General features: G+C 42.0%; 4 protein-coding genes across 16 annotated transcripts in view; 1 reads left to right on the top strand and 3 right to left on the bottom strand.

The window, feature by feature from the left end:
- Nucleotides 1-1,026, bottom strand: part of col23a1a (collagen type XXIII alpha 1 chain a) — a 119,302-nt gene extending 118,276 nt beyond the window's left edge. For all 11 annotated transcript variants that reach the window (XM_028589626.1, XM_028589624.1, XM_028589629.1 and 8 more), the window contains exon 1: nucleotides 319-1,026. In XM_028589626.1, the coding sequence (XP_028445427.1) occupies nucleotides 319-636 (318 nt within the window). In that variant the 5' untranslated portion in view covers nucleotides 637-1,026. The remainder of the gene's footprint in view (nucleotides 1-318) is intronic.
- A 977-nt stretch (nucleotides 1,027-2,003) lies between these two features.
- clk4a (CDC-like kinase 4a) lies at nucleotides 2,004-11,572 on the bottom strand. 2 transcript variants are annotated; one of them, XM_028589723.1, is made up of 13 exons: nucleotides 11,428-11,572; nucleotides 10,162-10,322; nucleotides 6,722-6,968; nucleotides 6,012-6,114; nucleotides 5,632-5,698; nucleotides 5,424-5,540; nucleotides 5,126-5,292; nucleotides 4,945-5,039; nucleotides 3,716-3,845; nucleotides 3,545-3,627; nucleotides 3,378-3,457; nucleotides 3,165-3,255; nucleotides 2,004-2,779 (listed from the first exon to the last, which is right to left on the bottom strand). In XM_028589723.1, the coding sequence occupies exons 2-13, from the start codon at nucleotides 10,320-10,322 to the stop codon at nucleotides 2,558-2,560; spliced, it is 1,563 nt and encodes a 520-aa protein (XP_028445524.1). In that variant the 5' UTR covers nucleotides 11,428-11,572; the 3' UTR covers nucleotides 2,004-2,557. The 2 variants fall into 2 exon arrangements, with proteins under 2 accessions (XP_028445524.1, XP_028445523.1); XM_028589722.1 differs by lacking the exon at nucleotides 11,428-11,572 and adding an exon at nucleotides 11,267-11,327.
- A 1,009-nt stretch (nucleotides 11,573-12,581) lies between these two features.
- On the top strand, nucleotides 12,582-13,412 carry tmem126a (transmembrane protein 126A). The gene has a single exon (XM_028589772.1). The coding sequence runs from the start codon at nucleotides 12,752-12,754 to the stop codon at nucleotides 13,367-13,369; it is 618 nt and encodes a 205-aa protein (XP_028445573.1). The 5' UTR covers nucleotides 12,582-12,751; the 3' UTR covers nucleotides 13,370-13,412.
- Nucleotides 13,413-16,191: 2,779 nt separating this feature from the next.
- Nucleotides 16,192-27,767, bottom strand: part of LOC114562714 (ras-GEF domain-containing family member 1C) — a 63,595-nt gene continuing 52,019 nt past the window's right edge. For both annotated transcript variants that reach the window (XM_028589277.1, XM_028589276.1), the window contains exons 2-14: nucleotides 23,776-23,991; nucleotides 23,439-23,561; nucleotides 23,064-23,201; nucleotides 20,578-20,799; nucleotides 19,386-19,460; nucleotides 18,320-18,418; nucleotides 17,664-17,766; nucleotides 17,491-17,570; nucleotides 17,300-17,395; nucleotides 16,797-16,892; nucleotides 16,590-16,713; nucleotides 16,405-16,477; nucleotides 16,192-16,325 (exon numbers count right to left, since the gene is read on the bottom strand). In XM_028589277.1, coding sequence (XP_028445078.1) covers nucleotides 16,301-16,325; nucleotides 16,405-16,477; nucleotides 16,590-16,713; nucleotides 16,797-16,892; nucleotides 17,300-17,395; nucleotides 17,491-17,570; nucleotides 17,664-17,766; nucleotides 18,320-18,418; nucleotides 19,386-19,460; nucleotides 20,578-20,799; nucleotides 23,064-23,201; nucleotides 23,439-23,561; nucleotides 23,776-23,985 — 1,464 coding nt within the window. In that variant the 5' untranslated portion in view covers nucleotides 23,986-23,991 and the 3' untranslated portion in view covers nucleotides 16,192-16,300. The remainder of the gene's footprint in view (nucleotides 16,326-16,404; nucleotides 16,478-16,589; nucleotides 16,714-16,796; nucleotides 16,893-17,299; nucleotides 17,396-17,490; nucleotides 17,571-17,663; nucleotides 17,767-18,319; nucleotides 18,419-19,385; nucleotides 19,461-20,577; nucleotides 20,800-23,063; nucleotides 23,202-23,438; nucleotides 23,562-23,775; nucleotides 23,992-27,767) is intronic.

The raw sequence follows: 27,767 nt of genomic DNA, 5'->3' as shown, positions 1-27,767 counted from the left end.
CAATGACTACCAATAGCTATATGTAATGGGCGTGCATCCCATTACATATAGCTCTAGAATTAAAAGGAGCATCCTGAACTTCTTTTCCATTTGATACATTTATAGAGGATGATCTCTTATCAGTGGTTATCAGTCTCTTATAACTGATTTTAGGGAGAATAATTAGGGTGAAATTGCCACAAAAAAAGTGCCAAGTCTGTGCGTTTATCAACCTCACTGCATATGTTCCCTGCTATTACGCACATTGTACGCACATGCGAGCATCTGTCAGAGGTTCACAAACACAATACATGCATGCATTAACGACAATAGACGTACCTCTTCCACGAGCCTCCCTATGGAAGTGCTCAGTTCTGGAATCAGGGTCCCATCCTCGTTTAGACAAGCCCCGTGCGGCGGCTGGAAGATGGACGCTTTGTCCATCTCCAACTGCAGTCGGTTCTCCAGTTGGTAGGTCTTGAGGCTCATCAGAAGACACACGGTGATGGAGCTCAGGGACATCAGCAAGCACAGAGCGATGGGAGAACCTGGAATCCAACGCTGGACCGCGGACCTGGGCGCACACTGACACACCGGCTTACTCTCCCCGATACAGTCGCTGGCTGTATCCATGCTGGAATCCTGCTTCAAAGTCATCTTGATGTATAGAAAATATTTGGTCGTTGGTTGTAGTTCTGCGACCAAATTCTAATCAAGCTCCGTGGACTAATTAAGCAGCGCTCCTAACACATGCACAACCCTCCACTCCAGTAGACTAGGCTCACGGTTCAAAGCGCTGTCTTCAAATTAGTCTTGGAATAAGGGGCAGCGGCAGCGCAAACCGGGCTTACGCCAGACACAGAGGGGAGCGATCTGGATGCCAAGCAGAGAAGAGGCGCCTTCTAACTTTCAGGTCGTTGTTTCCTGTTGGGGAGTATCCTACATGGATGTGAAAGTGCAACTACCAATGGGTCCAATTGTTTGCCTTCCTAAAAGTTGCACGTTCAACTAGTTGAGATGCGCCCGCCCTGCTGACCACGTGGGAGGCTGTAGATTGACAGCTGTGAGACTGTGATGGTTTGACTTGATACTATTTTTCACCATCATTTTCGAAACCCCAACTCGAACAGCGACTGATGATGATGATGATGTTGATGAGGATTTTGATCATGACATTTGCTGAATAAGTATTGTTTATAAGACATCCAAACACACGACCGGTTCATGTTGCCCATAACTGTGATTTGTGAACAGAAAAAATGACACTTTAAAAGTAGATTATGTCGCCATATATTGTCAATGAGGAACGCATCTTGTGCACAATATATTGGGGACGGTCAACGTCAACCGTAAGAAAAGAAGTGTAGTTCACAAAACAAAATATACACTGGCGTTCCCACATTCAATCTCGAAACTTGAAACAGTTTGAAAAATAAGAATATATTCATTTTAGAATTAGAAAAGTCTAATACAGTTGTTTGTTTCTTTGTTGTCGGTCGAACCCACCATTTCTACCTTATGAAATTACCGGTTTCGACGCCTGGGTAGCCCACCTGGTAGAGCGCGCGCCCATATACAGACTCGGTCCTCAACGCAGCGGACGCTGGTTCGATTCCGACCTGTGGCCCTTTGCTGCATGTCATTCACCCTCTCTCACCTCTTTCATGTCTAAGCTGTCCCGTCACAAATAAAGGCCTAAAATGCCCCAAAAAATAATTTAAAAAAAGAATAAACGGTGGTTAACAATCCAGTTTACTTTAACCCTCAAATCTTTCAACAGAGAAATACTCAAAAGAAATCAGTGACCTTCCCCACAAAAAAAAAAAAAAAAAGGGGGCTACAATGTTAAAATGATTATAGGTTTAGGACAGGTTAATGCTTTGATAACTACCACGTTTGCCTTCAGTGATGTTGAGTAACTTCTGGAGGCCGACTTTTCCAGCTACAAGCTTTTTACTGCCCTCCTAAGGATTAATGCAGCTACTGCACCTGAATCACTGCACAGTATGCACACAAGACACTTCTGTAGTCTATTCACGTTTATTGAGAATGTACATGATACTGCAAAAGTTGCATAACCAGTCAGTGAAAAAAGAAATTACTTAAATTCTATATACAAGAAATGTTCTGCCCGCAACAGCTTTTTTATTCATCTACAGTGCTGAATAAATTACTGGAGACTGATGGGATGGTAAAGCAATTCTCAACATTACCCATCACCCACTTCATAATGCAGAGAAAGAACATGGGACACATTCGGAATACTCATGAATAAAAAAACAGCTCTACCAGTATATGCTTAGGAGTGACAAATTAAATTACAATGGCAAATAAATAGAAATCAACTGGGGGATTCATTACATCAAAACATGCCAGAGATGAGAACACAACTTGTTGATGAGTGAGACTAAGAAACACACTGGCTTAGGACAGGACACAGCAAGGTAGGGCAGTGGACTGATACAGTCAGTTAAGGTACACCTCTCCTGGAGAGTCAGGAAGTAGAGGCTGCCACTGCGCACCATGACAAATGTCATGGTGACAGTCAGGCCCTGGCCAAGGCTACAGGTTCACGAGTTCAGTCTCTTTTGCTGCTGCTGCTGCTGCTGCTGCTGCCGCCTCTGCTGCTGCTGCCTCTGCTGCTTTGGCTTTTACTGCTGCTGCTCTTGCAGAAGCAGGAGAAGAAGGGATGTTGGAGGGCCTGCTCCAGACTGAGGCGCTTAGCTGGGTCATACTCCATCATCTTCTCTATCAGGTCAAACAGCTGGTGGTGGTCTTCGCCCTTAGACAGCATGTAATTCTGATAGGAAAGAAGAGGCAATTTTAAAATATGTCACCATTAATCTAGTGCTCTGCATTTTAAAAAGGTCCCATGGCATGAAAAAAGGCCACACCACCACCCCCCTCCTCCTGATTTCTTGCAAGTTTGAATCCTTTTCATGTATTCAAGCAGCTGGGCTCAGTGGCTGCATGAAGCAAATTAGGAATCCTGCCCTTATTGTGAAGTTCTGGGCTATGTACAGTGTTGTAACTGAACAAAACACATGTGGCTAACGTGTAAAGATCAGAGTTTTGGTGTTGTTAGAAGGTGTATTTTTTTAAAATCACATTTGATAAATACAGATATTTTTTTCCGAAGCACAGGAGCGCTTCAACACGGGCTGTCTCCAGTAGATTACTCTTACCTTTAAGGGTTTGCAGTGTTTCTTGACATATCTCCCAGAAGAGCTGTGCACATCCCAGTCAAGCTTGCAACGGTGAACATACCGCCGTTTCCTGTACAACACACAATGATTACAACATTTATCAAAAATTCTAAATAAACTCCATCTGTGGAGTGTGTTCAGGTGGCCAAATAAATGGTGTTAAACAATTTTGTTTGTTTGTGGTCCACATACTTGGTTTTCTGCAGAAGGTTTGTGGGGATGGGGCCCAGGACTCTCTCCATCATTGCAAGGTGCTCTTTACTGTCATGAGTCTGAAGGAGGAAACAACACATCTTGCCAAATGCCATGATAAGAGTCACAGTATTAAGAATTTCATCATGCTCTCTACTGCCACTTACCTGGAAGAGCGTAGATCCAAGGTAGTACTCAATGAGTATGCAGCCTACACTCCAGACATCACAGGAATGGTCCCAGCCCAGATCTGAAAGAGACAAAGTAAACTAAATAACAAGTCACCACTAAAGGATCGGCCTAAAGCTTCCGAGCAGTGCTTTAAAACAGCCATGTACCTAAAATGACTTCGGGAGCACGGTAGTGACGCGTCGACACCACGGAGGTGTGGTGCTCATGTTCATATGTGGCGTTACCGAAGTCCACAATTTTCACATCTGGGTTCTTCAATGTCCGTTCATCCCGTTTCTGAGGATAAGAAAACAATCACTCACACAGCTGCCGAAAAACAAAAAGTTTTGGCCAATATTTCAGCAGTTATGATGATTTTTGTGGATACATATTTATAGTGCGTTCCATTTGTACTTTGAAGTCAGATTTTCCGAGGTCAAAGTCGGTAAAGGCAGTTACACACCAGACGGCCAACCGTTGGCAGAAAATCCAGTCGGACTGATCAGTCTCCCCGAGTTGGTCCATAAAGTGCCACAGAACACAACGAAGGGACAAGATGTCATATGTCTCCATAACAGCAGGCGGCGCTAATCTGTATTGTTGCCCAAAAATGAAAACTGGCAGCTGATTGGACGAAGACGTCACGTGGGTTTGTTTTCTCCAGAAATTCAAAGCCAGACTGTCATGGCAGCTTGTTCAGAATACAATCTCATATTTTACTAAAATAGTTCACTGAAACATGTTTCTGAAAACATTTTAAGCAAGAAATAGGCCATGCAGTTGCTGAATCTGTCTTCATTTCAGATCGACAAAGGTCAGTTTAAAAGATTTGTCAGATTTTGAGAGACTCTAGCCACGCTCATTACGCTTGCCATTTCCGAGTGAGTCCCGACTGCCCTGCCGCCGACTGAACATGTCAGGTCGGCCAAAATAAAGGCCGACAGCCCCCCCCACAAGACGGTCGACGGCACGGAACAGACTAGAGTCACCGACCTCGCCAGACTGTCCAACGGCCGATTATCGGGTTAGTGTGTCAGCGCCTTAAGACGCACCGTGACCTCGGATTTCCGAACTCGGAACTCTGACAACTTACGAGTACCCCAAGCTCAAAATCAAACATGGATGCCCCGTACCTCAACAGTTGTGAAAGCTTTAGTAACATACAGTTATTAGTCTTATTTGTCCCATTAAATCGTAAACCCAATCTTGTCCAACTTCTGTGGAGATGTTACACTGTTTGTATGCACACAAAAATTGGTCTTGCTAACAATGGCTAACCTGGATAGAGCTAACACAAAGAAAAACCCAACTTTTATGTAACGCATTAAACTCTGGTGTGACGTCATTCCCAGCTCCGGCTTCCGAGGTAAATGGAACGCACTATGAGGGCACCTACCATTTCAGGGTTGTACTCCATCTCATAGTCTGAACTAACAAAGAGAATATTCTCAGGCTTCAGATCCGTGTGAGTCAGCTTGTTGTTATGCAGAACTGAAAGACAAGACCACATACATTTTAAACCCAAATGCTTTTTTTTCCCTTACACAATTATGAGTGCATGCCTGTCAGTTACTTACATCTCACAGCCCGGATGATTTGGTACGCCATGTGCCTGATGTGTTCTATGGGGAAAGGCTGGAAATTGTTTTCCTTGAGGAAATCATAGGTGCTGAGGCCAAGCAGTTCAAAGGCAATACAAATGTGGCCGTGGTAGTCAAACCAGTCCAGTATGTGTACACAAGCACTAAAGAGGAGCAGAGGTATAGTAGATGCAAATTAAGTTCCTTGTGTGGCAAATTCTGAAAACATTTTCACATGCGATGACCACAAAGCAATCAGGTTTTTGTGATGTGAAGTTACTATGGATCGACTTACTATCGCTTATCAGAGTCGAGGGACTTCAACTGTTCAAGCACCTCTACCTCAGACATAGCTGCCTCACGGTAGCGGCCTATGTTTTTAATGATCTTCAGAGCCACTCGAGCTCCATCACTGGAAGCACACAATATAAATACTTTTAATATCAAACGTGGGAGAAAGAATGAGTAAGACAAGAATATTAAAAACAGGAATATTTTCTTACTTTGAGTGATCAATGCATTCGACGACCTTCCCAAAGGCACCCTCTCCTAGAGTACACACAATCTCATCTACAGAAAATAGAGAGTAGAAGTTAGAAACACAGCACTGACAAAGTAAAACACTGCCATTTGGCTGGTGCACTGCCTGATGTTTTATTGCTCGGTTTAGCTACACTACTATAAACAGGCTTCTGAACACTGGAATATAACTCAATGCTTAATATGTTACACTGACAAGCAGTATTTAACCAATAAAATGAAGTCTATTGGCCCAAATACTTCAGCCTATAAATCAATGTTTGGAAATAAAAACCAGACAACAAGTGAGTGAGAGAGACAAAGTGTGAACAATAGAAGAAAAAAAAAGGTATATATTCTATACATCTCGCTCTCAGCATGTCTCCACTGTGATAGATGAGGTGACCCTCTTCATCATCCTCAACACTCCTGGATCTTTTCCTGCTCCTGCGCTGTTGGGTCCTCCTCTGTACCGGAACCGCCGCAATCCGCCATCACATCAATAACCCATCAGTCAGCCAGCACCAGGCCACCACAATGCGACATCGTCATTCATTCAACCAGGCCAAGGGGGGGGGAGGTGTAGGGGTGGATAGATTCGGCCCGTTCAGTAACACCGCCAGGCGAATGGACGGAGCAGCAAATTCAAATTCAGCCCCGTCAGAGAAATTGGGCGCCAGCCACCACATAGTGTGTGTTACAGAAGAAAAACATGGCAACAAGATTTTCAGATGAGATACTTTCTCAGAGTAGTACAGAAAAAACTTAACTTGATTAATTACAGTCTATCTACATGTAGTTCTTTGTAACTCCTCCGAAACAACTTGATTCTTTACTATCACGTTCCTCAACTACCCACTTGCACGTTGCTCTAACAAATCAATAAACACTCACAAACCCTTACTTCCTGAGCCCCTACTTGTCATTATTGGAAATCATGCTTTATAGTGAAGAGTTGGTCACACAGAGACAAAGAGATAGGTGTTAAGCATTGGCTAAACACCAGTGCTGACCCATTCGATTTGGTGGCAAAGACAAGAGAGGGGTATAGAGGAGAGAAGGAGGTTCCCGTACCGAGGAGGACCTGTGGCGAGAGTGGCTACGTCTGCGCCTTCTGTCTCTGTGCCTTTGGCTGCTTCGCCTGCTGCGACCACTCCGACCACTGCGCCCGGATGACTTGCTGTAGTGGTGCCAGTCACGGTCTCTGTCCTTGCAGGTGCCTTCACGGCTGTCCTCGCAGGCCATGCCCAAACGGTGGTCCTTGGTGGTTCGATCCCGAGAGTCCAGCCTCTGGTTCAAACTGCGGGTTTCCAAGAAGTGCCTGCAGTCAAACAAACAAAAAAAACGACACACAAATCAAAAACAAGCACTAGCGTATGTCAGGTCAACAACAGCCCAGTTCCTCGTCTGTGATAACCCTCTCAAATGAAGAAGGCTGCGTGATGGCACTAATGGTCCGCCTGTTGCCTGACACTCTACTCCCTGAGCCTTTTATGTAACATTTGTAATTAGCAACATACTGATTTACAGCAACCAAACATCCTGTTCAATGAGAGGCTACCATTCAGAAAGTCTTTTATTAGCAGTTTATCACTATGCAAATAGTACTTTCAGGGGTATGCAAATGTCAACATGTAATGTCACATTTGGGCAATTTTAACATTTATACAGCTATCTCCTTGACAACTCAAAGCATGCCTTCCTTAAAATGTGTGCACCCTGACAGAGAGCCATATTGGCAGAGTTAAAGTGTGAGGCATTGAAAGCTTTTCGGCACAACCTGATGGTGCGTAATACGATCCGTGATTCTGCACTTGTCGATCTCAGTACGCCAGAAGTGAACACCTATGCGGTGCCACTTCTGCCAATATGAAATGCAGAGAACTAAAGAATCTTAAGAGGAATTTCTTTATTGCTTTCATAAAAATTCCTATAACCTTGCAACAGTTCCTTATATACGTTTTGCTGTTTAACATCCTTTATTAAGGTTTAGTTTGCTTAGAATGTTTCCAATCGCTAACAACCCACCCACCCAGCAGGCCATGTTAGCTCCTAAGCACCTAAAACAGACCAAGAAACCCCTAGGGTCCTAGTACCCTGGTGGTGTCAGTTGTCTTCCAGGAGGAAGTCTGCCTCTCTACAGAATTAAAATTAGAGTAGATCTGGAAACATCTAATGTAACCCTATAGGCCACCCTACATGTCCACAAAAAGCCAGAATTGCACAACATATTAACACTGCCCATAACTTCAACAGATGACAGTGAAATTGCAATTTGACTTGTCATTTAGGGGCAAATGATTAATTTACAAAAGTGCATCTGAAATGTCATTACAAAAAATAAAACAGTAGTACCTATGTACAACTGTGCTCTACAATGTATATGCACTCTTTGATATGGAGTACATAAAGATTGAAATTTAAGACCTACAAAACTGGCTAATTGGCCGAGTCTGCTGAAGGCATTTTGCGGCTAGCTTGTGTTTCTCCGCTGTGGCGTGTGACTCCAACGCCTTCACACCCAGAAATATTTTATTTGTATTTATTTTTTTTACAAAGTTTGCAGCGAGCCTCGTACCTGGAGCTGGGTACCGCTTGTTACCAACAGTGGAAATTGCTGTGATCTAGCCATGTCTCGTTAAAGGTACATTTTCCACACGTAGGCCTAGCCGAACTTTAACAAACTGAGGAGAAGCAGACGTATTTCGCAGGCAGGTATTACATTTATCACGGCATTTGTAGTTTTATCACCGCGTACGTACCAACACCAATATCCCCCAGAAAGAACTAAAACACACCAAACCAACGTTCTGAGGGCAGCGTTCTGCTGGTTTTATTACAGAGCAAAGACTCTAGAGCTCCTCTTTGTAGGCTACAACTCCATACTTTTTCTTTCTGCGGCCAGCGTTTTTGGAAATGAACGAGGGGCAAACCTTTTTTAGACCTGACTAAATGAAATGTAAGACCTCAGATGAAAATCTGGCTACTTTTAAGACGTTTTAATTTAAAGTTCAGAATTTTTGATTTTTTTTTAGACCCCACGGGAACTAGGGCTGGGCGATATGGCTTAAAACTGTATCACGATATAAGTGTTTCATATCGGTCGATATCGATAATTATTGATATTTTTTATGACCTATTTAAAGTAAGGACCAGGAGAAAAATATATTAAATTTAAACATTTTTATTTTAAACTTAACCTTCCTCTGATTATAATCCCCTCAGTTATAAAAGCAGAAATGTCAACACAACCATGGAAAACACTCAAATAATTAAAATGTAAACATAGGTCTAAAATCACAATGAACACTTAACAATTATCTCTTAACATTAAGGTGCAAACTTAAAGAATAAGTAAGAAATGCTTAATAAATTTTAATAAAATGGTGTTAAATATAAGAAACCTGAGAAGAACTATTTTCTGCAGGTTTAGTGCTAGGTTGGTAACCTGGCTTCTGGACAGTGCTCAGCATGTCTGCCTCCGTTATTTCTTTGTAGCGTTTAGTAAGGCGCAGATGCAGAGTACCTCTCCATGGTGGTCTGCTGTTTGTGCCGTGTAGCAGCTGCAGATGTTGTTGGCCGTTGATGGCGAATACGGCTGTGCTCCAAAGTGTGAGCGCGGCTAAAGTGGTAAAACAAGTTTATGGTATTACCAGTGTTGGTGGGGACGACGGTCTGACGACATTGCTCTGACTACTGTCAGACTTATAAAATCCCCCAAAACTGCCATACTGACTTTTGTTTTATCAACAATTTCCTCGCTGCGGCACTCACTTTCCACTTATCACTCCACGCCGGTTCTGTTATTGAAGAACACAAGACAGCGATGCGGCGCAACCAAACTAGATACTGTTACATGATTGGCTGCTAGAGTGTCACTCCCTACGTTGCTAGGTTACCAGAGAGTGAGTGCCTTTGTTCATGCAACCAAACTTGCTTCACAACCTCTGGTTTCTTCTGATGAAGAAAAACAAGTTATCGAACGTTTTATCGACCGCATTTTCTATTGATATTGATTACGTGTCCATCGCGAGACATATCGTTATTGTTTTATCGCCCAGCCCTAGCGGGAACCCTGCATTGTCATTGCTCCCATGTTCAGATAGGTATTACACAACATTTTTGACATCATCCACACCTGATCCGATTGTCCACATATCTGCCAATTCAGCTTAAGCTGGGTTCCATCTCTAACTTTTGAAGGTAACAAGTGGAAGATATCTTGATATTTATTAAAAGCTTGCAAACAAAGTTTCCTATAGGTTATGTGATGGTTGAACAGCTTTCCTACAAAAAGGTCATTAAAATGCATTATAACACAGATGGAATTTTTAGTATATCAAACACTTAAGCTAACATTGTAGTTCTCCTTTACACAATCTAGTTGTTGATATATTGTTCACTTCAGGTAAAATGTGTGCCTTAAAAAAAAAAAAAAAAAAAAAAAGGTCTTAGAATTTCAGTAGGTACTTCACACAACAAATACTGAGATATTATATAAATAACATATTTACCCCTCATAGGTCTTGTGTTGATGGTGAGTTCTTCTGGACTTATTTTCTCTTTCGCTGCTGTGCGAATCTTGTTTCTTTCGTTTACGACACTCCATTCTCTCTTCCCAGCTGTACTCATCGAGCCAGACACCTGGGGAGCGCATTCGCTCTGAGTGGCGCATCTGAAAGACATGGAAAACAAGTCAAAATCCACTGAATCCTAAAAGACATTAAATTCTGATATTTATCAATCATTGCAATGTATTGGTAGCCATAGACTCAGTTGTAGCATTACAAGTGGAAAGTTTTCTGAAGATGCCTCTCCTCCAATACAAAAGACACAACATTATGTATTACATGTAACCCTAACCCATGTAAATAGACAGTGAAAATTATCGTTGTTTGCGGCCATTTTATACATTCCACGGTTGCAGCCATAATGTGCAATAATAAGTAATTTCTCATTGCGGGAATAAAGTATACATTATTCTTATTAATTGTTAGTGCAGCTTTCAAACCAAATCCAAACCTGACATAAAATAATTGCGTAACGTTAGTGGACTGTAAACCAATAAAAAAAAGCGCAATGCAATACATGCAGGAGTTTACGTTAACGTTACATAAAACTATATGGAACGTTATCTTACTTAACGTTAACGTTAGTTGATCAAATGCACAAGAGCGCTAAACGCAAGCAAGTTGTAACTTGGGCCAACGTTAAAGTAACGTTATTGTCGACGTTTCCACGACATGATCCATCCAAACGCAATGGACATCCATTGTTTCATAGACGTATTGTAATTTTCAATTCAAACTGTGGTAGCTAACGTTACGTGCGTTAGGTCTAGGATTGTTTGTAACCAGTCAACTGGCTGGAAGTGAATGAAGCAGAGAAAGGCGTCGAATGTTGATCTCGATTCAAGGCCCATCAAACGTTGAGCACGCTAACCAACATTACGTTAGCCACCCATACCATCATTACCGTTACGTCAGTCCGCATAACTTACTATATTAAAATGAAGACATTATAGTGTGACTACCAACTTCAGGATATTGACTGCCACAATAATAGAAAGTTGTGCCCTAATTTGCCAACATACAGTTCCCGAGGAATTGAGTAGCCTACCGTAGCTAGCCTGATAAGCATCTGCCATGTTGGCGAGACGTCGAATTTCGGAAAAGCTAACTCGCTAACGTTAGCTAACATTGGGGGAATAATACTCTAACGTTAAACAGTATGTAACAGAATAAAGTGGTAATTGTCTATGCTCCATTAGTTGATCTTACCTGTCTTTTACAATTATGGGATTCAAATGCAAGGTGTATCAGTTTAATTATGAAAAAATGATGAACAAAGATACTACAAAATGCCTCCGACTAGTCGTCTTCAAAGATGGCGATCTTCCCTGGTCGAATCTAGAATCCGATGACGCAACGCACAATAACAACGTCCACTCATCTCATCCATGGGATTTTGTTGTCCTGAGTTGATCCTTTCAGGTGCAATCAAGCAGCATTTGACTATTATGTGTGGGCTACAATGAAACTTGTAGAAAGTAAGACAGTAGTGCAAGGGTGCAGTGCAAAGGGTTCGAAAAAAAATATGGAATTATTAATGTAAAAGTTTTCTTTATATATATGAGGTATATACAGTGTGCTTATTCATGTTGATTATTAGTTTCGTATAAAAACTTCATTTTTAATATAAGAAATTCTTAACAAAATAGAATAGGCCTACTTGTACATGAACGTTTTGGAAAGTTTTAATTTTCTCGTATTACTAGAAGCTCCTCGATCTTGGGTTTTAATATTACTGACCAAAAAATAATGAAACATTTTGTTTTAAAAATAAACACACAGGCTATCCTAAAGGTATCTGTTGGTTGGCAGCAGAACGTTCCCAATTAGAAGAAAATTACTTTTGGAAAAATCCCCACATTATTTGTGTGTCACAAGCTCACCTGTAAACATGTTTAGTATAACCCTGTAACACATACAGTATATTTTCCATTCCCTCTTCTCTTCTCGTTAAATAAAATCTATATTAGGTTACTGGATTTTTTTTTACTACTTTAGCAGGTATTTAGATGATCTCTGCTCACACTAAGAGTACAACTATGCTGCTGCTGCTAATAATATTATTGTGCGTTCTGGGAAAATACAATATCCATACAATCATTATTGGATGATGTCAAATGCATCGTTTTAGGTTTTTATTTTGTCATATGCCTTGAATTTGAAGTTTTCCTTTTATATTATAGTGTACTGTGTGTTATCCGCTATACATTGACATCCAGACAGATGTTTGCACGTACTAATAATCTATTTTAATAAATGAAGAATCTACTGTATGGACAATTCTTAACCCTCCGTGAGTAAACCATTGACATATATAAAAGGAGTGAACACCTTCGGGGCTATGCCTGGGAGGCTAAACGCAGGGTTATAAAACCAAAACACTGTGCGCTTAGAATTGTGGGTAAACATGTCTGCGCCCTGTCTCCATCCCGAGGACCACCTTACCAATGCGGTAACGGAGTTATTCAAATTGTAAGCAAGAGCCTCTAACTACAGAACAGCGGGCGGTTTCGTGTACACATTCAAGCTGAAGATGTCGGAGAATACCCAGAAGGACGGCATCTCTGGAAGTGGACTCTCAAGAGCTGCGATTGCTGAAATGCTGGCGAGTAATTTCGAGAGACTGCCTGACATTGATCAGAAAATCTTCATCTACGGACCCATGTATCTGGGTGGAAATGGTGGCCTTGCAGGATTGATCTCCAACAGCTTGTACCGCAGAGCTCTGAATGTCACACAGGCGCCCATCGCTTCCAGCCTGCCGATGGCCGTGCTGCCCTTCCTCACAACATTTGCCCTGTACAACGCAGCAGTGTCCGGCCCCCTCCTGTCCGGTGACCTCAACTGTCCCACCTGTGCCCTGATGCGAGGTGCACTTGTTGGTGTGGTCGGTGGGGGGGTGTACCCCATCCTCCTGGCATTACCTGTGAATGTTGGGCTTGCAACCAGGTACAGCACAGCACCGATGCCAGAGAAGGGCAATCTGCTCCGGTACTGGGCGGACCTCTCCAAACCGATCCTGAGGAGAATGAGGGCTGTGCTGGTGCTTCAGGTTTTCTTCGGCACTTACCTGAGCTCCAGGCACTTTGAATCGTACACCAAACTTGCTCAGATAACATTTGGCTCAGCTGGAGAGGAACTCAAAGACTAAAATGCACTCACCCTTAAAATAAACATGTTGCTTTCATTGATAAGCGTGCGTTGTATGCTTCACCACATTCACCATCTCATGTGGAATATGCCTGAGATTTCCAGCCCACAAATAAAATTAGGCTTGGGCTACTTTTCTAAAATTGCTGGTATGTCAAAATTAACATTAAATGATTTGCATAAATTCACAGCTATTTTGGGCACATGGTAAGAAAATCAGTTTCATGCGTTAAACTGTTACCAACGTTTTACATCATCTTAATGTTCTTTAAAATTTCGAAAAATAATCGGCAACAATTGAGATAATCTGTTAATTGTTAAAGTCCTTTTATAAAGCATAATGACAAACATTAGTTCCAGTCTCTCAAATGTGCAGATGTAAGCTATTGCTTTTCTGTTTTATAACCTTTTTTAATTCAATATTTTTACTATTATTACTTTGGATTTTGGACTGTTGGTTGATCAAAACAAGCAATTTAAAAGAGAAATTGTGATATGCAGCTTCCACTATTTTGCAACATGTTTCAGAAAAAACAATTAACTGATCAATAATACATAGTACCAGTCCAAAGTTTGGATACGCTTTCCCACTCAATGAATGAGAAAGTGAGTCCAAACCTTTGCCTGGTACTGATACAGTGAAGAGAGCCCTTTGAAGATAGTGTTTGAAATGGGGCTGCAATTGACTGTTGATTGCCTTATTAATTTGTCTTTTGTCACTCAACTTTGACTTTTGTCTGAATTGCAGAAATCTTGCAATGCATGGACTTTCATGCATTTTTGTTCCTCAAACATTTAGAAAATATCTACATGCAAATGACAAAGTGTTTTTTTCCATCAATAAAACGTCAGGGCTCGTTCATTATTTAGAAAAGCCCGATTGGGTGGATTCAATGCAATTCTGTTTCAATGTTTTGTTCAAGGCATGAAGCTTGAACGGGCAGAAAATGGAAATCAATCAAACCAAGCATTGTCATAAACAAAATGAACGGAAGGCAATCAACTAAGCATGGTTTACTTTTATTAAAGGATTTTTAGCAACCAGTCACAAATGTTGCAGTGATGTTGGAACCAAAATGGTGTGCTTGGTCTCAGTAACCATGAAAAGCACTGAATGCACTCCACTCATTGGATGATGCAACAATGTAAGTGGGAAAAAAATAATTCAAAGATAGACTTGGCAGTGCGACTACCCCATTAAAAAGAGCAGGACTGATGTAATGTATTGTGATTGTCATTGAAAACACATGGCACAATGGCAGGCAATGTTTTATTAAAACAGGTGTTCACCTTGAACGGCAGGTTTGACTTCACATCTCTGGCTCTCTATAGTCTTAACTTATCTGGGCCAACGTGTTACAGGGAAAGCGAGTTTATTGATGACAAATGAGGAAGCAGAATTAAAGTCAGTTTGTTATTGAAAGGGAAAGGTGCTTCTAAAGAGAAAACACTGACATCAATCAATTATAGCAAACTTATTAAGACTGTTTTTAAAAAGCTTATAATTACATAGTTCCCCATAACCCTCCTCTACTCCCCCCACCCACCATTTAAAAAAATGGCTCCCGAATCACAACAAAACTGCCAAAAACAAAGTTCAGTGACAATCCCACAAAACGATCAACAGCACATTTTAAGTCAGAGGAACCTGAATTGTCATAACCAGTGAATCGAATGGCACAAAATTCCCTCTTTACTTCATAGACGGACAAAATGATCTAATTAATCATTGTCCTTTGTAGTAATCTTTACAAGGTGGATACACTTAATGCCCCTTTAAAAACACCTGTCAGAGCATGCTATTGGACTTCATATTCAGTAAAGGAAAGTTACAATAAAAACTATACATCTGTCAGCACAGAATCTCCATAAATATATCAGACAACTGAACGTCAGTCAGAAAAAACTTCCTGAAGAGCAGAAAGATGAGGGGTAAATGTCACCTGTACACAATCAACACCTGGCCTATCTCCCATCGTGACGGTTAAGCTATACTGTAGTTGTCTCGCATTACTGGCACAATACATTTAAAAGTAGAAAACAAACAGTTCCTATTTCCCCCCGCCCAAAATAAGGTACAATAAATTAAAATACCAGAAGAGATGACCAAGAAACAGGCTTTTTCAGTCATTCTCATGCAAAACAAGACAGTGACAATCTGAACAGACATGGACGCATGGACATATGGATCACAAGCACACTCATAAAAGTATACGAGAGATAAACTGGTAAAATACTCAAGGCATGTCCTCTTCTGTCTTCCCAGGTACACACAGTTGCCATCCCTTCAGTAGACCTAAAAAATTAGACAGCTGCTATGGGCTAGCCAGCGCCCTTCACATCATTGTAAGTTTCTTACAGTACATTACAAGTAAAGGAAAAAAAAGCCAAATTAAATACTTGGATGAGGCTTTTGGACCAAAGGGAAAGAGAGAGAGAGAGAGAGAGAGAGAGAGAGAGAGAGAGAGAGAGAGAGAGAGAGAGAAGGGGAACAAATACAAAAACAACAATCAGTAGGAATTTCATTTTATAAAGTGGTTTTCCCTGTAACTGTACTCTCTATAGTAGTAAACATATCTTCACAGAGTAAACACACATGGAGGGAAGGAAGGAGGACAGGCCGTATCCCTCTCCAACATACTGTACATCGTCACTGATAGTTAATATGCTGCAAAGGCATTTTGCTCCAGTTTCCAAAGCTTAACTTTTTCAATTCACTTATTTGTGAATTGTTCTTTTTCATTTTCTTCACACTCTTCTTGATGAATCCTGTTCATCGTGTTTCACTTCCCCCCCCCCCCCCCCCCCATCCCCCCCGTCATTTCTTCATAGAAAAACACCTAAGTACCAGCTAGGTTCCTTCACAGTTCATTTTAGTGCAATGAGAACACACGCTCCCTCGCTGGTGGGAGGGTCAGCTGCCGTCAGTGCCTCATGTCTTTCCCAGAACGTTAGACCTGATGGGAGAAAAGGTTAATGAAGGACGGTGTGTCAAGATAATAGCATCTCTCATTTGAACTGTTTTATTATTCTTACCTGAGTGCTTTCCATCTGTCCTTCTCTACCTGGTTCTCTGGACTCTCACTCTCATAGGATGCAAGGTAAAGTCCTGGGGAAGAATGAGAACAAAAATAGTTGGGAAACAAGTCGAGAAAACTATCACAAACTATGGTGAAAGTACTTGGACCAACATGTGCAGAGAAGTTTAATCAGGTTCTCACCATCCTCGCTGAAGATGGGAGCAGTGTGGAGGTAGTGTAGGATGGCCCGATCCTCCTCGAATGGACACTCCACCTGTTTCCATGTCATGAACTCCCCGACCTGCCGGGCCAACTCCACAAATTTCTAAGAAATAGAAATTGCAGTGAGTGAATGTTTTTAGGGTGGCTGAAATGAGACAGCGTCAGGAGAAACGTTGACTGTCTCACCTCAAAGTTGACGTGGCCGTTGGGCAGCCGATTGGCACATCCTTCATTCAGGAAGTAAATGTCTTTGATCAGCAAACTGAAGAAGGGAATCACAATCTGAAGAGAGAAAACAGACAGTAATGATAATAATATCACATTTCATCTACTGTTAGTTGCTGGATTGATTGTTTCGCGTTTAATGTGCTTAAAGATGCAGTAGGTAAGCCTTATAAAACTAACTTGCTTTCATATGTGCTGAAACTGTAGTAGTACATGAAGCAGGTAATTCAAAAAAATTGCGATTTGCAAAAATCCACAGCTCCCTGTTCAGATGCACCAAGTCCTGGATCTTCGCAATCCTACCTACAGCACCTTTAATGTGATGTTTTATCGTAAAGTGTCTTTAAGTACTATGAAAAGCGCCATATAAAAAATGTATTATTATTAATTATAAGATGATACATGATTGAATTAATGCCAGCATGCTTTCAGAGTGATGTCAGCGGCGTGCCGCTGAGCCCTACCCGTTCTCTGTTGCTGTTGGCAGTCCGAGAGCGATGCACGGCCCCCCTCAGAGCTGTCCTGTAGTTGTAAAAGTTTCCTGTAGGATCCATCTGATGCTGTCAAAGCAAACGGCAAAAAGCAACACACTGTCAAGCTCAGGTTATTACCTGTCTTGTAACTCTCAGTCAGTGAATGGTTGCTTTGTGTTTACCTCAAGAATGAAGAACTTGGCAGTCTTGGCTTTACCCCAAGTCTTCTTCAGACGTGACACAGGACTCATGTTCATACCGGCTACGGGAGGAAATGGACTTCAACTATCAATACCAAGTCGTGCAGGGAAATTCTCAGTGATAATACAATCAGATATCGCAAAATTAGACTCACAGATGATGGCCATAAGGGAGTTGAAGTTTCCAATGTTGAAACACTCCCTTGCAACATCGATGAAGAACTCGATCACCTGGGCCCTTTGCTTCTTCTTCGCCGGCTGCAAAAAAAAGAGGGGTTTCTTTGTTTCATATTCACTTAATTTTTCTAGTGAATGTTATCTCTTTTACAGCTACTAGCACAAACAGTTAACTAGCCATGCCAGTGACAGTGTAGAATCACAAAGAAACCATTAGGGGGCAGTGGCGCTCTGTAACAACTAAACTGTCTCGATCTGCTGCCCCTCTATTTGTTTATAAGAATAAAATACTGTACTAAAATATCAAGTTATTAAAGAAATTATTATTTTAAACATGAAAAAAATACAGTATGTTTCAGAAACAAATCTATACTCAACAGGCACAACCGAATATAAACTATGTATAAAAATAGGGAACATCTTCTATATATCTACTCTTGTTCATTTTCATGTCTATGTCATGATTAAATTGCTTTCCATCAGTGGTTGTCCTAGTTTGTGAACAGAGTAATTGTTCCTTTTTCATACTCTTCTCTTGGCATAATGAGTATATTTTGTGTGACATTTCTTTGCTTCTAGAGTCTAATAATGTCAGAAAATATGAGTACCGGGTGTACCAACATTTGCCACTCACCATGCAGATCTCAGTAGCCACCAGGTAACACAGTCTGTTGAACCACCTGACATAAGCCTCCAGGTTGGAGGTTTTCTTCTTCTGGTCACTGAAGCATGGCTGCAGATGACACACAAACATGCACACAAGAGCAAGTCAGTATGGGAAGCGTTACCATAGGGAATTTCGCTGGTCCTAATTAGCTTTATTATCTACAGGATGAGCCCCCTGTGTGAGCGTAAATGACAAAGACAACGATCGGAACGCGATCAATGGAGAACAGGAGAAAAAACCCATAGGGGAAGGACAAACGGAGAGAAGATGAGTAAAAGAGACGGTGACGGAATACGGAGAAAAACCCCAGTGAACAAAGGCGAGTGAGAGCAGCAACAGTTAAACAGATAGGAAAGATGAAGCAATTGAGTGTGCTTGCTACAGTTTGTGGTATTACATTGCTGTGCTGTATGTGACCTCAGTGGCCTGCTGACATTTATATGGCCCCTTAAGCAGATAATTCAGATCAGACATTAGACCTCAACAACACAATATACAAGGCAGACATTTTTTGTGTCAGATATGTTCTTTTTACTGGGACAGCTATTCTCAAATTCTGCCTCCTATGCAGGATTCCCTAACAAAATACAACTGAAAATATGAAAAAATGCTGTGGTTTGACCTGGTATTTTTATTTTTTTTTACCTTGTAAGTCTGTGTGTGTGTGTGTGTGTGTGTGTGTGTGTGTGTGTCTCAAGGAAAAATGTGGTCCTGGAGACACCTGTGGTGGGAACTACCACAGAGGCAGTTTATAGTACTTGGTCAGATGTTTATGTCTGCGGTCAGGTATTGTCATCGCGGTAGCGTCGCAACTATGCAAGATGAAGTCACAAAACTTTACAGGTGTAGTTGAGATCGAAATAAAGGCAGAGTTCGAAAATGTGTGTGGTCCGAGCACACACACTTTAGGGCCCTGGCCCGATTTGGCGTCCAGGCTGGTGTGATCTAATCGCAAGATGATCTGTAGTGCATGAAAAGAATACTGACACAGGTAAAAAATTAAGATTTATTAAGGCTCAAAATAAAAGTTTACCTGGGTTCCATCTAGTGGGTCTTTCTGAACAAAGGCTTGGACAAACTCCTCCGGCCCAATATGTCTCAAATGTTCCTGGAAAACACACACAGGCACAGATGGGGGTAGAACCATTAATAATTCTTTAATTTTAGTAATGGAAGGCAATCATTAAGAGGAAGTAATGACTCATTGACGTGACTCATTGGGATCCTGTTTCCTCAAAGTGACACTTATTGACAATATTCACTTCTATTAAAAGACAACTGTGCAGTCACATGCATGTGCAAATCAAAATGACTCATTAGACTAGACGCATGACACAAACAAAACACACACACACACACACACACACACACACACACACACACACACACACACACACACTGCACAGTGACAGAGTACACTGTGACAGAAAGCACAATGGCATCTAATTCTTTTGAATCAGAATTTGCTTGTTGCTAAAACCTACAATAGAAATAGTGTTGTATGTGTGCACTGTACATGTCTGTCTGTCTGTCTCTTTCTCTCTCCTTTTGTGTGTGTGTGCATTCCAGAATGTGAAGCTGTCAGGTCACATATATCCACAGCAGTTTTATCCCCTTTGTTTGAAGCCCCAGGCACATCACTGACTTCTGGGGTGATGTCACCGCTCAGACAAGGATACAAGCTTACTCAGGCACACACACACACACACACACACACACACACACACACACACACCCCCCCCACATCCCTCAGATACACGTGCCCACATCAAGACACACATGAATAGACTGAAGGCACCATGCATGCAATGTGAGGGACACTGCAGAGATTCTTTGTTCATGTATGTTGCATTGCATTATTCCCTTTGTTCTAAACCAGTTAGTGCTGACAAGTAATAATCAAGGTTATACACTACAGTGAGCTTCAAGTGCTACAAGATCACAAAGTGATTCTGCCAATTTTGGTTTACTATTATAATTCCCACCTTCTTTCCGAATCATTTTTTATCCCCCTCATTTCTTATTCCATCTACTCCATCTCCTCGTTTGATGTGTTTCTTGACTTCCATGTCCTTAACTTGGACTATGTCCCCACCCATGTTTCACCATCCTTAGCTCCTTCTCTCCACCAATCAAACATCCTTTCCAATCCTCATCATCCATCCTTGTTATCATCCCTTTCCCTGACCTTTATCTAACCCACACTTCCCTCCCCCTCTCCTCACCAGCTCCACGTGGGTGAGCTGCTGTGCCAGTGTGTACGGGTCATTGCAGATGGAGAGCATGTCCTTCTGAATGGGCGGAGGCTTGGTTTTGAAGGCCACCAGCTTGTCAGAAATGGAGGAGGCGTTGAGGGATACCTCTCCTCTCCTCTCTTCCCCCTGACTCATCAGGGCCAATCGCTGGCTGAGCTTCTGCAACACCTGGTTCAGGGTTTTCCAGTAAGCCTGAGAAGAGGAGAGGAGAGGAGAGGAGAGGAGAGGAGAGGAGAGGAGAGGAGCTGTCAACGAATTTAATGAATAATTTATTAATGCTTCATAGATCAGTAATAGGCATAAATCAAAATAACTGCTGGGTTGCCAGGTTGTGAGCACATACACATTACACTTTATTTTAGAACAAATAGATTTACAATACGTTATTAAGCATACAGTCATTAATAAGTATTAGTAGTAATGCTAATGTCATCCTTCATGTCAGTGTAGAGGAGGTTCACAGCCTGGCAAACCAAAGGTTGGCTGCTAAAGCATCGTACTACACATACATATCATACTGCACATACTGTCTACCCACAATTACATTAACCCGATTCTGTAAACAGAATAACTTTTTATCCAGTATTTATTCTAGTATCCTTTGCACTGCCATGCAACCTGTACCACAGGCCTGTACCTACAGTATGTATTAACAATCTGACCTGCAGCGGTGGAAAGTAACTAAGTACCTATAGTTAAGTCCTGTACTTAAGTACAATTTTGAGGTACTTTACATGGGGTTTTCTATTAAATGCTACTTTATACTTCTACTCCACTAAAGTTCAGAGGGAAATATTGTACTTTTTACTTCACTCTATTTATCCAACAGTTATAGTTACATTGTAGCGTTATTATTACATTATTATCAGCCTCTAAAATAGGATGATTTCATATAAACTAAAGTGCCTTCCAGTATATAAAGTAGTTCAAACCTTGATAAATAACAACAGTAACATGCTGCTTACACCGTTTTTGTTTTGGGGCTATTTATTTATTTTTTTCGTGCCTTTAATTTGACATGACAGCTAGGTGAGAAAGGGGGGAAGACATGAAGGAAATCGTCACAGGTCGGACTCGAACCCTGGACCTCTGCATCGAGGCATATACCTCTCTGTATATGTGTGCCTGCTCTACCCACTGAGACAACCCGGCCACGATGCTGTTTACACCTTAAGACATCTGTAATAATAATCCAGTAACATAACAAATATTAGCATAACACTCTGAAAAGGGACCATTATGTATAGTGCATACTTTTACTTGTGATACTACTTTTTAAATGCAGGACTTTCATTTGTAACAGATTAAAATTGCACTGTGGTATTTATACTTTTACATAAGTACAGTACTTCTCCCATCACTACTGACCAGTATTAATGTATATTTTGTTGTCCAGCTCTTGACTGTTTATAACAGCTATATACAGCTAAATGTTTAAGTTTGCTAGTTATCTTTGTTTAGTTCTATGTCTGTGTCTCTGTATCATCATGTAAAGCGGTCATGTGTAACATCTGATTACTGATTTATAAAGAATGAATACATTTATATATAATACCTCATTTGTGTATCTCACGTATCATTGTGGGACTGGTTAATCTCCAAAACATTAAGATTTAAAAGAATCTTTATTCTTAGCACAACAGCAATGCATTTTAACATTATTTGATGGTCGGTTAACTCAAAATGTGTCTGAGGTTTAGTGCTGTGTGTGTTGTGTCCAGGAATGTGTGTTTCTGTGCCCCTCCCTCCAGATGAGTGGTCACTGAGGCCGTTGGGTCAGTCTGTCTCACAAATGACCCAGAGCCACAGCTCCCACGTGTATGCACACACACCCATAGTGTAGACAGCAAGCTGTACTGTAATACAGCACATTCATTTTCACCTGCCCTTCCCCTCTTTCTGTCCTCTCTTCACCTCCCTCCATTATTCCTGGTCTTCTACTCTGACTCCATCACCCTCCTCCTCCTCCTCTCCCTTCTCCTCTGCGCCCCTGTAGCCCATCCACACATTTTCTCCATCCATCTCCCTCTCTCTATTTTCCCCTCGAGGCTGCAGATAGAGCCACTCCTCTAACATCCTTCCTTCCTCTCTCCTCTCCTGTAATGTAAGACTGTGTAACACAGCGCTGTGGCTACTCACCCAACGCTGACACTCTGACTCCTTCCATCACCCTGCCACAGTGGTAGTGATGATAATTGAATTTCTTTCCCCGAAGAACATTTCTCACTGCAGCTACAGTACAGCTTATGAAGGCTATAATGGCAACAGCTACACTATGGATCAAAAGCAGGAGTCTTACAGCACATCACAAATGATTACCCTGAAGAACCTGTTTGCATTTTGTTATTTCATCCTTTATAAAGAAGATTGAGCATCATTTCAGAGAAGAATTCCTGTCTTTAGTGAACCTGACCGGACTGCTATCATATGGCTGCAGTTCCATGTCATTAGTGTACCTCATCACACGGAGCTATCCTGTGGATGATGTCTTTAAAGTGTCCGACCATCTTCTCGTCCCTGAAGTCAGACGGGAATGTCTCTGTCCACTCTGTCAGCAGCTGCAGGATCTTGGGACCAAACTTGCGCACTTTTGCCTGTTGTTGAAAAAGTGAAAGAGGTTTAGTGATATGTCAGTCCCTCAGCCAAAAAACAACAACACAATCATAAAGTCAGCAATCTGGCAAAAAAAAAAAAAAAAAAAAAGTGGTGGCAGTGGTTGCTTACATGCAGAACACAAGTATGTCTGAATGCTCTGCCTGCCTGTGTTTCTGTTCATTAACTTGTGCAAGCTCATAAAGGAGTTATGTATTTGTGTGTGGTGCAGTGCTGACCGTATCGAGTGGGCTCTGATCCAGCTGCTGCTGTTTGATGCACAGCTCACACACCCTGGAAAGTAGCTCCGGAGGAGGGATGAACAGACGAGCGCTCAGCAAGAAGGTAAACACATAGGCTTTCTGTCAAAGAACAGAAAGAGACATCCGCTAAGACACTGTCGCTACATCAATAAAGAACACTGCAGATTTCTGTAATTAAAGGAAGAGTAGCACTTTAAACAGAGTCATGGAGGTAATAATGTAATTGGCAGTACTGTCAGTACCACTATAAACTGAAATGGACTTTCTGATGGAGTTTCAAATAAACAGTGGACTATAGTACATTTCTGCTTACCTCTGGGTAGTAATCAGCAGTGGGCACCAGGTTATGGATCAGGGTGTCAAGGGAGGCGGAGGTGATCGGGGGCCCATCGGCCAGGCAAGCACCAGGCCCCGGGCCCTCCTGTGGGGCCTCCTCTTCCTCCTCCGGCTCAGCACAGGCCAGATGGGGGCTGAAGCCACTGGGGGTGGTGAACATGGTGCCTGAGCACACAGTCTGGGGCATTCCTGTCTACAACACAAATAGACAGACAGAAAAATACTGTCAGCAGGATGTAGACAAAATGAGGAAGAGTGATTGGGTTTTATGAAATGGAAACTAAAGTGCATTATTGGTACAGTAGTAGTGTGATTTGGTGAGAGGAAATGAAAGTAATGCTGTAATCGGTCTTTCCTTCACACTCTCACTGCAATAGATCTGCTAAGCCTCCTAGTGTATCATCATGTTTACCCTCACGCTGCCCAGCAACACATCTCATTCTATCGAACGGATGACCCGCTGCCCTCGTCAGGTGATACAGAATACACCCCAACAGCTGCCCCCGTCGCCCACATCGACAAGACGGAGGAGAGAATGGAAATGTGGGTCACTCAGTCGCCGTGGAGACTGTTGTGCAGCCTAAAAGCGATTGTGTGGCCTCCATCTCTGCCCTGCACGTCTTTCCCCTTAAGAAAGCTTTGGGTTACACGTTTTAAAAATGCAACATGTTCTTTCCCTCAATGGACCAACACTGCAGCTGTAGTGGAAAGAAGCAGTTAACGCACTGTACGCTAGAGTAGAGCTACTATGGACACAGAGAGCATTATGATCCTCAGGGTGCAATTATCATCATCACTCATCATCACCTTAATGTCATCTACATGCAAAAGATTATATTATTATTATTATTATTATTATTATTATTATAATTATAATTATAGAGACCTATCCTTTATTAACAAGTTTAGAAAATGGCAAGCTAGAGGAATAATTGTTTTTTTAATTAAATGATATTCTGTAAATTAGCAAATGATTTAATGTTGTACTTCCAGCACTGTTTTGTTTCCTTATGTTCAAATTAATTTGAATAAAAATAGACTCTCCTGTGCTCCCGCTCCCACTGACCGAACCTGGTGACTACGTCTACACGAGTTACTCATCATCGCTGAAGACGACTGTAGTCTCTGGGCGCCTTCAGGCAAGTTCAGGGACACAAAGCCCCTCCCTGCAGGAGTCACAAAAAGAGCTGCGAACCCGCAGACCTTGAGCAATATGCAGGAAGTTATTTTATATGTAAACATGCCCTATTCTTCCTGCTCTATGTAGTTCAGACAACAGCTTGGGCTAATACTAAGAGAAATGGTATTAAAGCAGAAGGGAGGTGAACAAATAACCCTTCCCCCCATGATATTGTCAGATAAGGCAGAGCATTACTAAAACTACCTCAATAAACACACCAGAAACCAAATTTAAGAGCGGTAACAGTTCAAAGAAAAAAATACATGATTTGGCCGCATCAGCCATCATTCTAAATCACTGGAGGACACCTAGGAATGGTCCAGGTTTGCTGCAATCAATTCATCCTCTGGCGACCTTCAGTTCCGTCCCCCCCCCCCCCCTCGCCTATCAGCCACCTCGATAAAATGGTGTCCCTGGGGTGAAAGGTCAAGTGCATACTGGTGTGCAGAAGCGCAGCTCATGTCTCAAGTTCCCTGTGTGAGGAGTTCATCTTTCCTTTGTTCTCCCCGTACACACTACAGCACTTATTCATGCACTTGTACGCACACAGACACAAATGCACACAGACAGGCACACTAAACGCTGGGGGGATGGGGAGTCTTTCTGTGGGGCGGTTTTACAGCCTTCCTTCCTACTTCATATCTCTTATAATGTATGTTGTGGTTAAAGAGACATCTTCTAGTCTGCTCCTCAGAGCTATAACAATGGCTCCTCCGTTAGAGGAAACATTGACACTGACAACAGCCTGTGAGAGGAAAAAAATACGTCTTTATATGAGCAGATGACACTCAGGACATCTGATGGAACTTTTGTAATCTGAATATTGAAGTTATATAGATACATATATACTTAATAGGGAAAACTCACACAGCAGATAAAATATAATCTATATCTTTGTGTCTCTCACTGCCCTGAAGTCTTTTTTGCAGGGCGAGACATTACCACGGAATCTCAGTTGAAATATATTACTACCATCATTTAAAATGCTGGTCTACAATGTCCTTAATCCAACATTCGAGTGGTTTTCCTCCTATAAACATGATTGTCAATGTCTAGATTATGTTCCAAAAGGGGAAAGCCGGGGGTGTCCTTCCAGCGACCTCCTCTAGATTGGATTACAACATGCAGCCAAAGAGTAGACACGGCCTGATACACAGAGAAATTGACAAATGCAGCAAGCCTCTGTAACAACACAGATGCAGTAGGAAAGCATTATAATGCCTGGAAGTAACTTCCTCTGTGATAGGAATGACAGGAAGACACAGTCTCAGCTCTAGGAGTGTGTGTGACAAAATCCAGGAGATTATTTGTGAGTCATCACACTCTCTCTCTCTCACACACACACACACACACACACACACACACACACACACACACACACACACACACACACACACACACACACACACACACACACACACACACACACACACACACACACACACACACACACACACAGTGTTTGTATTCACGTATGTATGGGAGTGACAGAGTTTTATTCTACGTGCCAACACTGTCAATTATTTCCTCTATCGTTTCTGATAATCTTCACTCCCCTTATTTCTTCCAATTGCTTCCTTCTTGGCTCTCCTCTCCAGCATTTCTCCGGCTGATTCATGATTTCATCACAGCTCTGTGTCTCCATCACTCGATTCCTCCCAGTCTGCAGCATGTGAGCAGAGGTCAATCAGGTAATTCCTCTACAGATGTGTACATGTTAGGATAGATCAGTCATCAGCGTCTGTGTATGACACACCTTGTACGCACTGTGCCAGTGCCACTACAACTGATGTGAAACTGAAACTGAAACATTTATCTGTTGGGGTGCCTGGAGAGCTCACCTGGTAGAGCGTGTACCCCTTGTATAGAGTCTCAGTCCTCACCACAGCGGCTGCAGGTTCAATTCCAACCTGTGGCCCTTTGCTGCATGTCATTCCCCCTCCACTCCCTTTCATGTTTAAGATGTCTATTAAAAAAAGGCCTAAAATGCCACAAAAAAAGAAACATTTATCCGTGACATGCTAAAAACATAGTGTAACAGTAGCACAAGTAGAGAAGAGTCATAAAGTTAACATATTGACTCAGTCTTGTGACCGACCCAAAAAAATAATAGTGGATTACTATGTTATATTGCTTTACAACCATGTTGCTTACACCACATTTTTTTCCTACAATATGACCAAGAAGTCATCCACAGCTGTACTTGTATGCTATGTATAACTTGTTTCCGTACCTCATGATACACCCAGCTCCATCTTTGCCTGTCACATTGCATTAACACTGCATGATACACATTGAGAAACAAGCGGCTTAGAACAGGTGAGCGTAGTGGTGTGTGTTCTAATCCCCCCTGAGATCTCCAGCAACAAGCCAACGGCAGCCCTGCACTCTGTCTAGACAGCTGGGGGAGTGTCATTGTTTGGGGTCCTTGCAGCTTGTGTGTGTGTGTGTGTGTGTGTGTGTGTGTGTGTGTGTGTGTGTGTGTGTGTGTGTGTGTGTGTGTGTGTGTGTGTGTGTGTGTGTGTGTGTGTGTGTGTGTATTTTGTCTTTTGATTCTGTCAGACTGTTATCGTTGACATCAGAGGATCCGCTTGCTTTGTTCTATCATGATCAACAGAATGCCACTGTCTGGAGACACAATCTTTATCAGCACCCTTGACTGTCTAGCTGTGTGTGTGTGTGTGTGTGTGTGTGTGTGTGTGTGTGTGTGTGTGTGTTGATGAAACAATGGCATTCCTGACACGAAGGAGCTGCTTGAAGCTGCCGAACAACTTCTGTCTTGCTAGCTG

Source organism: Perca flavescens, chromosome 10 (genome assembly GCF_004354835.1).
Source record: "Perca flavescens isolate YP-PL-M2 chromosome 10, PFLA_1.0, whole genome shotgun sequence".
NCBI classification, from domain to species: domain Eukaryota; kingdom Metazoa; phylum Chordata; class Actinopteri; order Perciformes; family Percidae; genus Perca; species Perca flavescens.
Note: the sequence above shows the minus strand (reverse complement) of the source record. Positions and strands in the feature narration are given on the sequence as shown.

Excerpts from the sequence above, each read along its gene's own strand:
- clk4a (XM_028589722.1), bottom strand. The coding sequence starts at position 11,287 with ATGCTTATCAGGCTAGCTACG. Across the intron at positions 3,846-4,944 it reads TGGAGTACAACCCTGAAATG|AAACGGGATGAACGGACATT; the intron begins GTAGGTGCCCTC and ends TCTTATCCTCAG. Across the intron at positions 2,780-3,164 it reads AACACTGCAAACCCTTAAAG|AATTACATGCTGTCTAAGGG; the intron begins GTAAGAGTAATC and ends CTTTCCTATCAG.
- tmem126a (XM_028589772.1), top strand. The coding sequence starts at position 12,752 with ATGTCGGAGAATACCCAGAAGGACGGCATCTCTGGAAGTGGACTCTCA.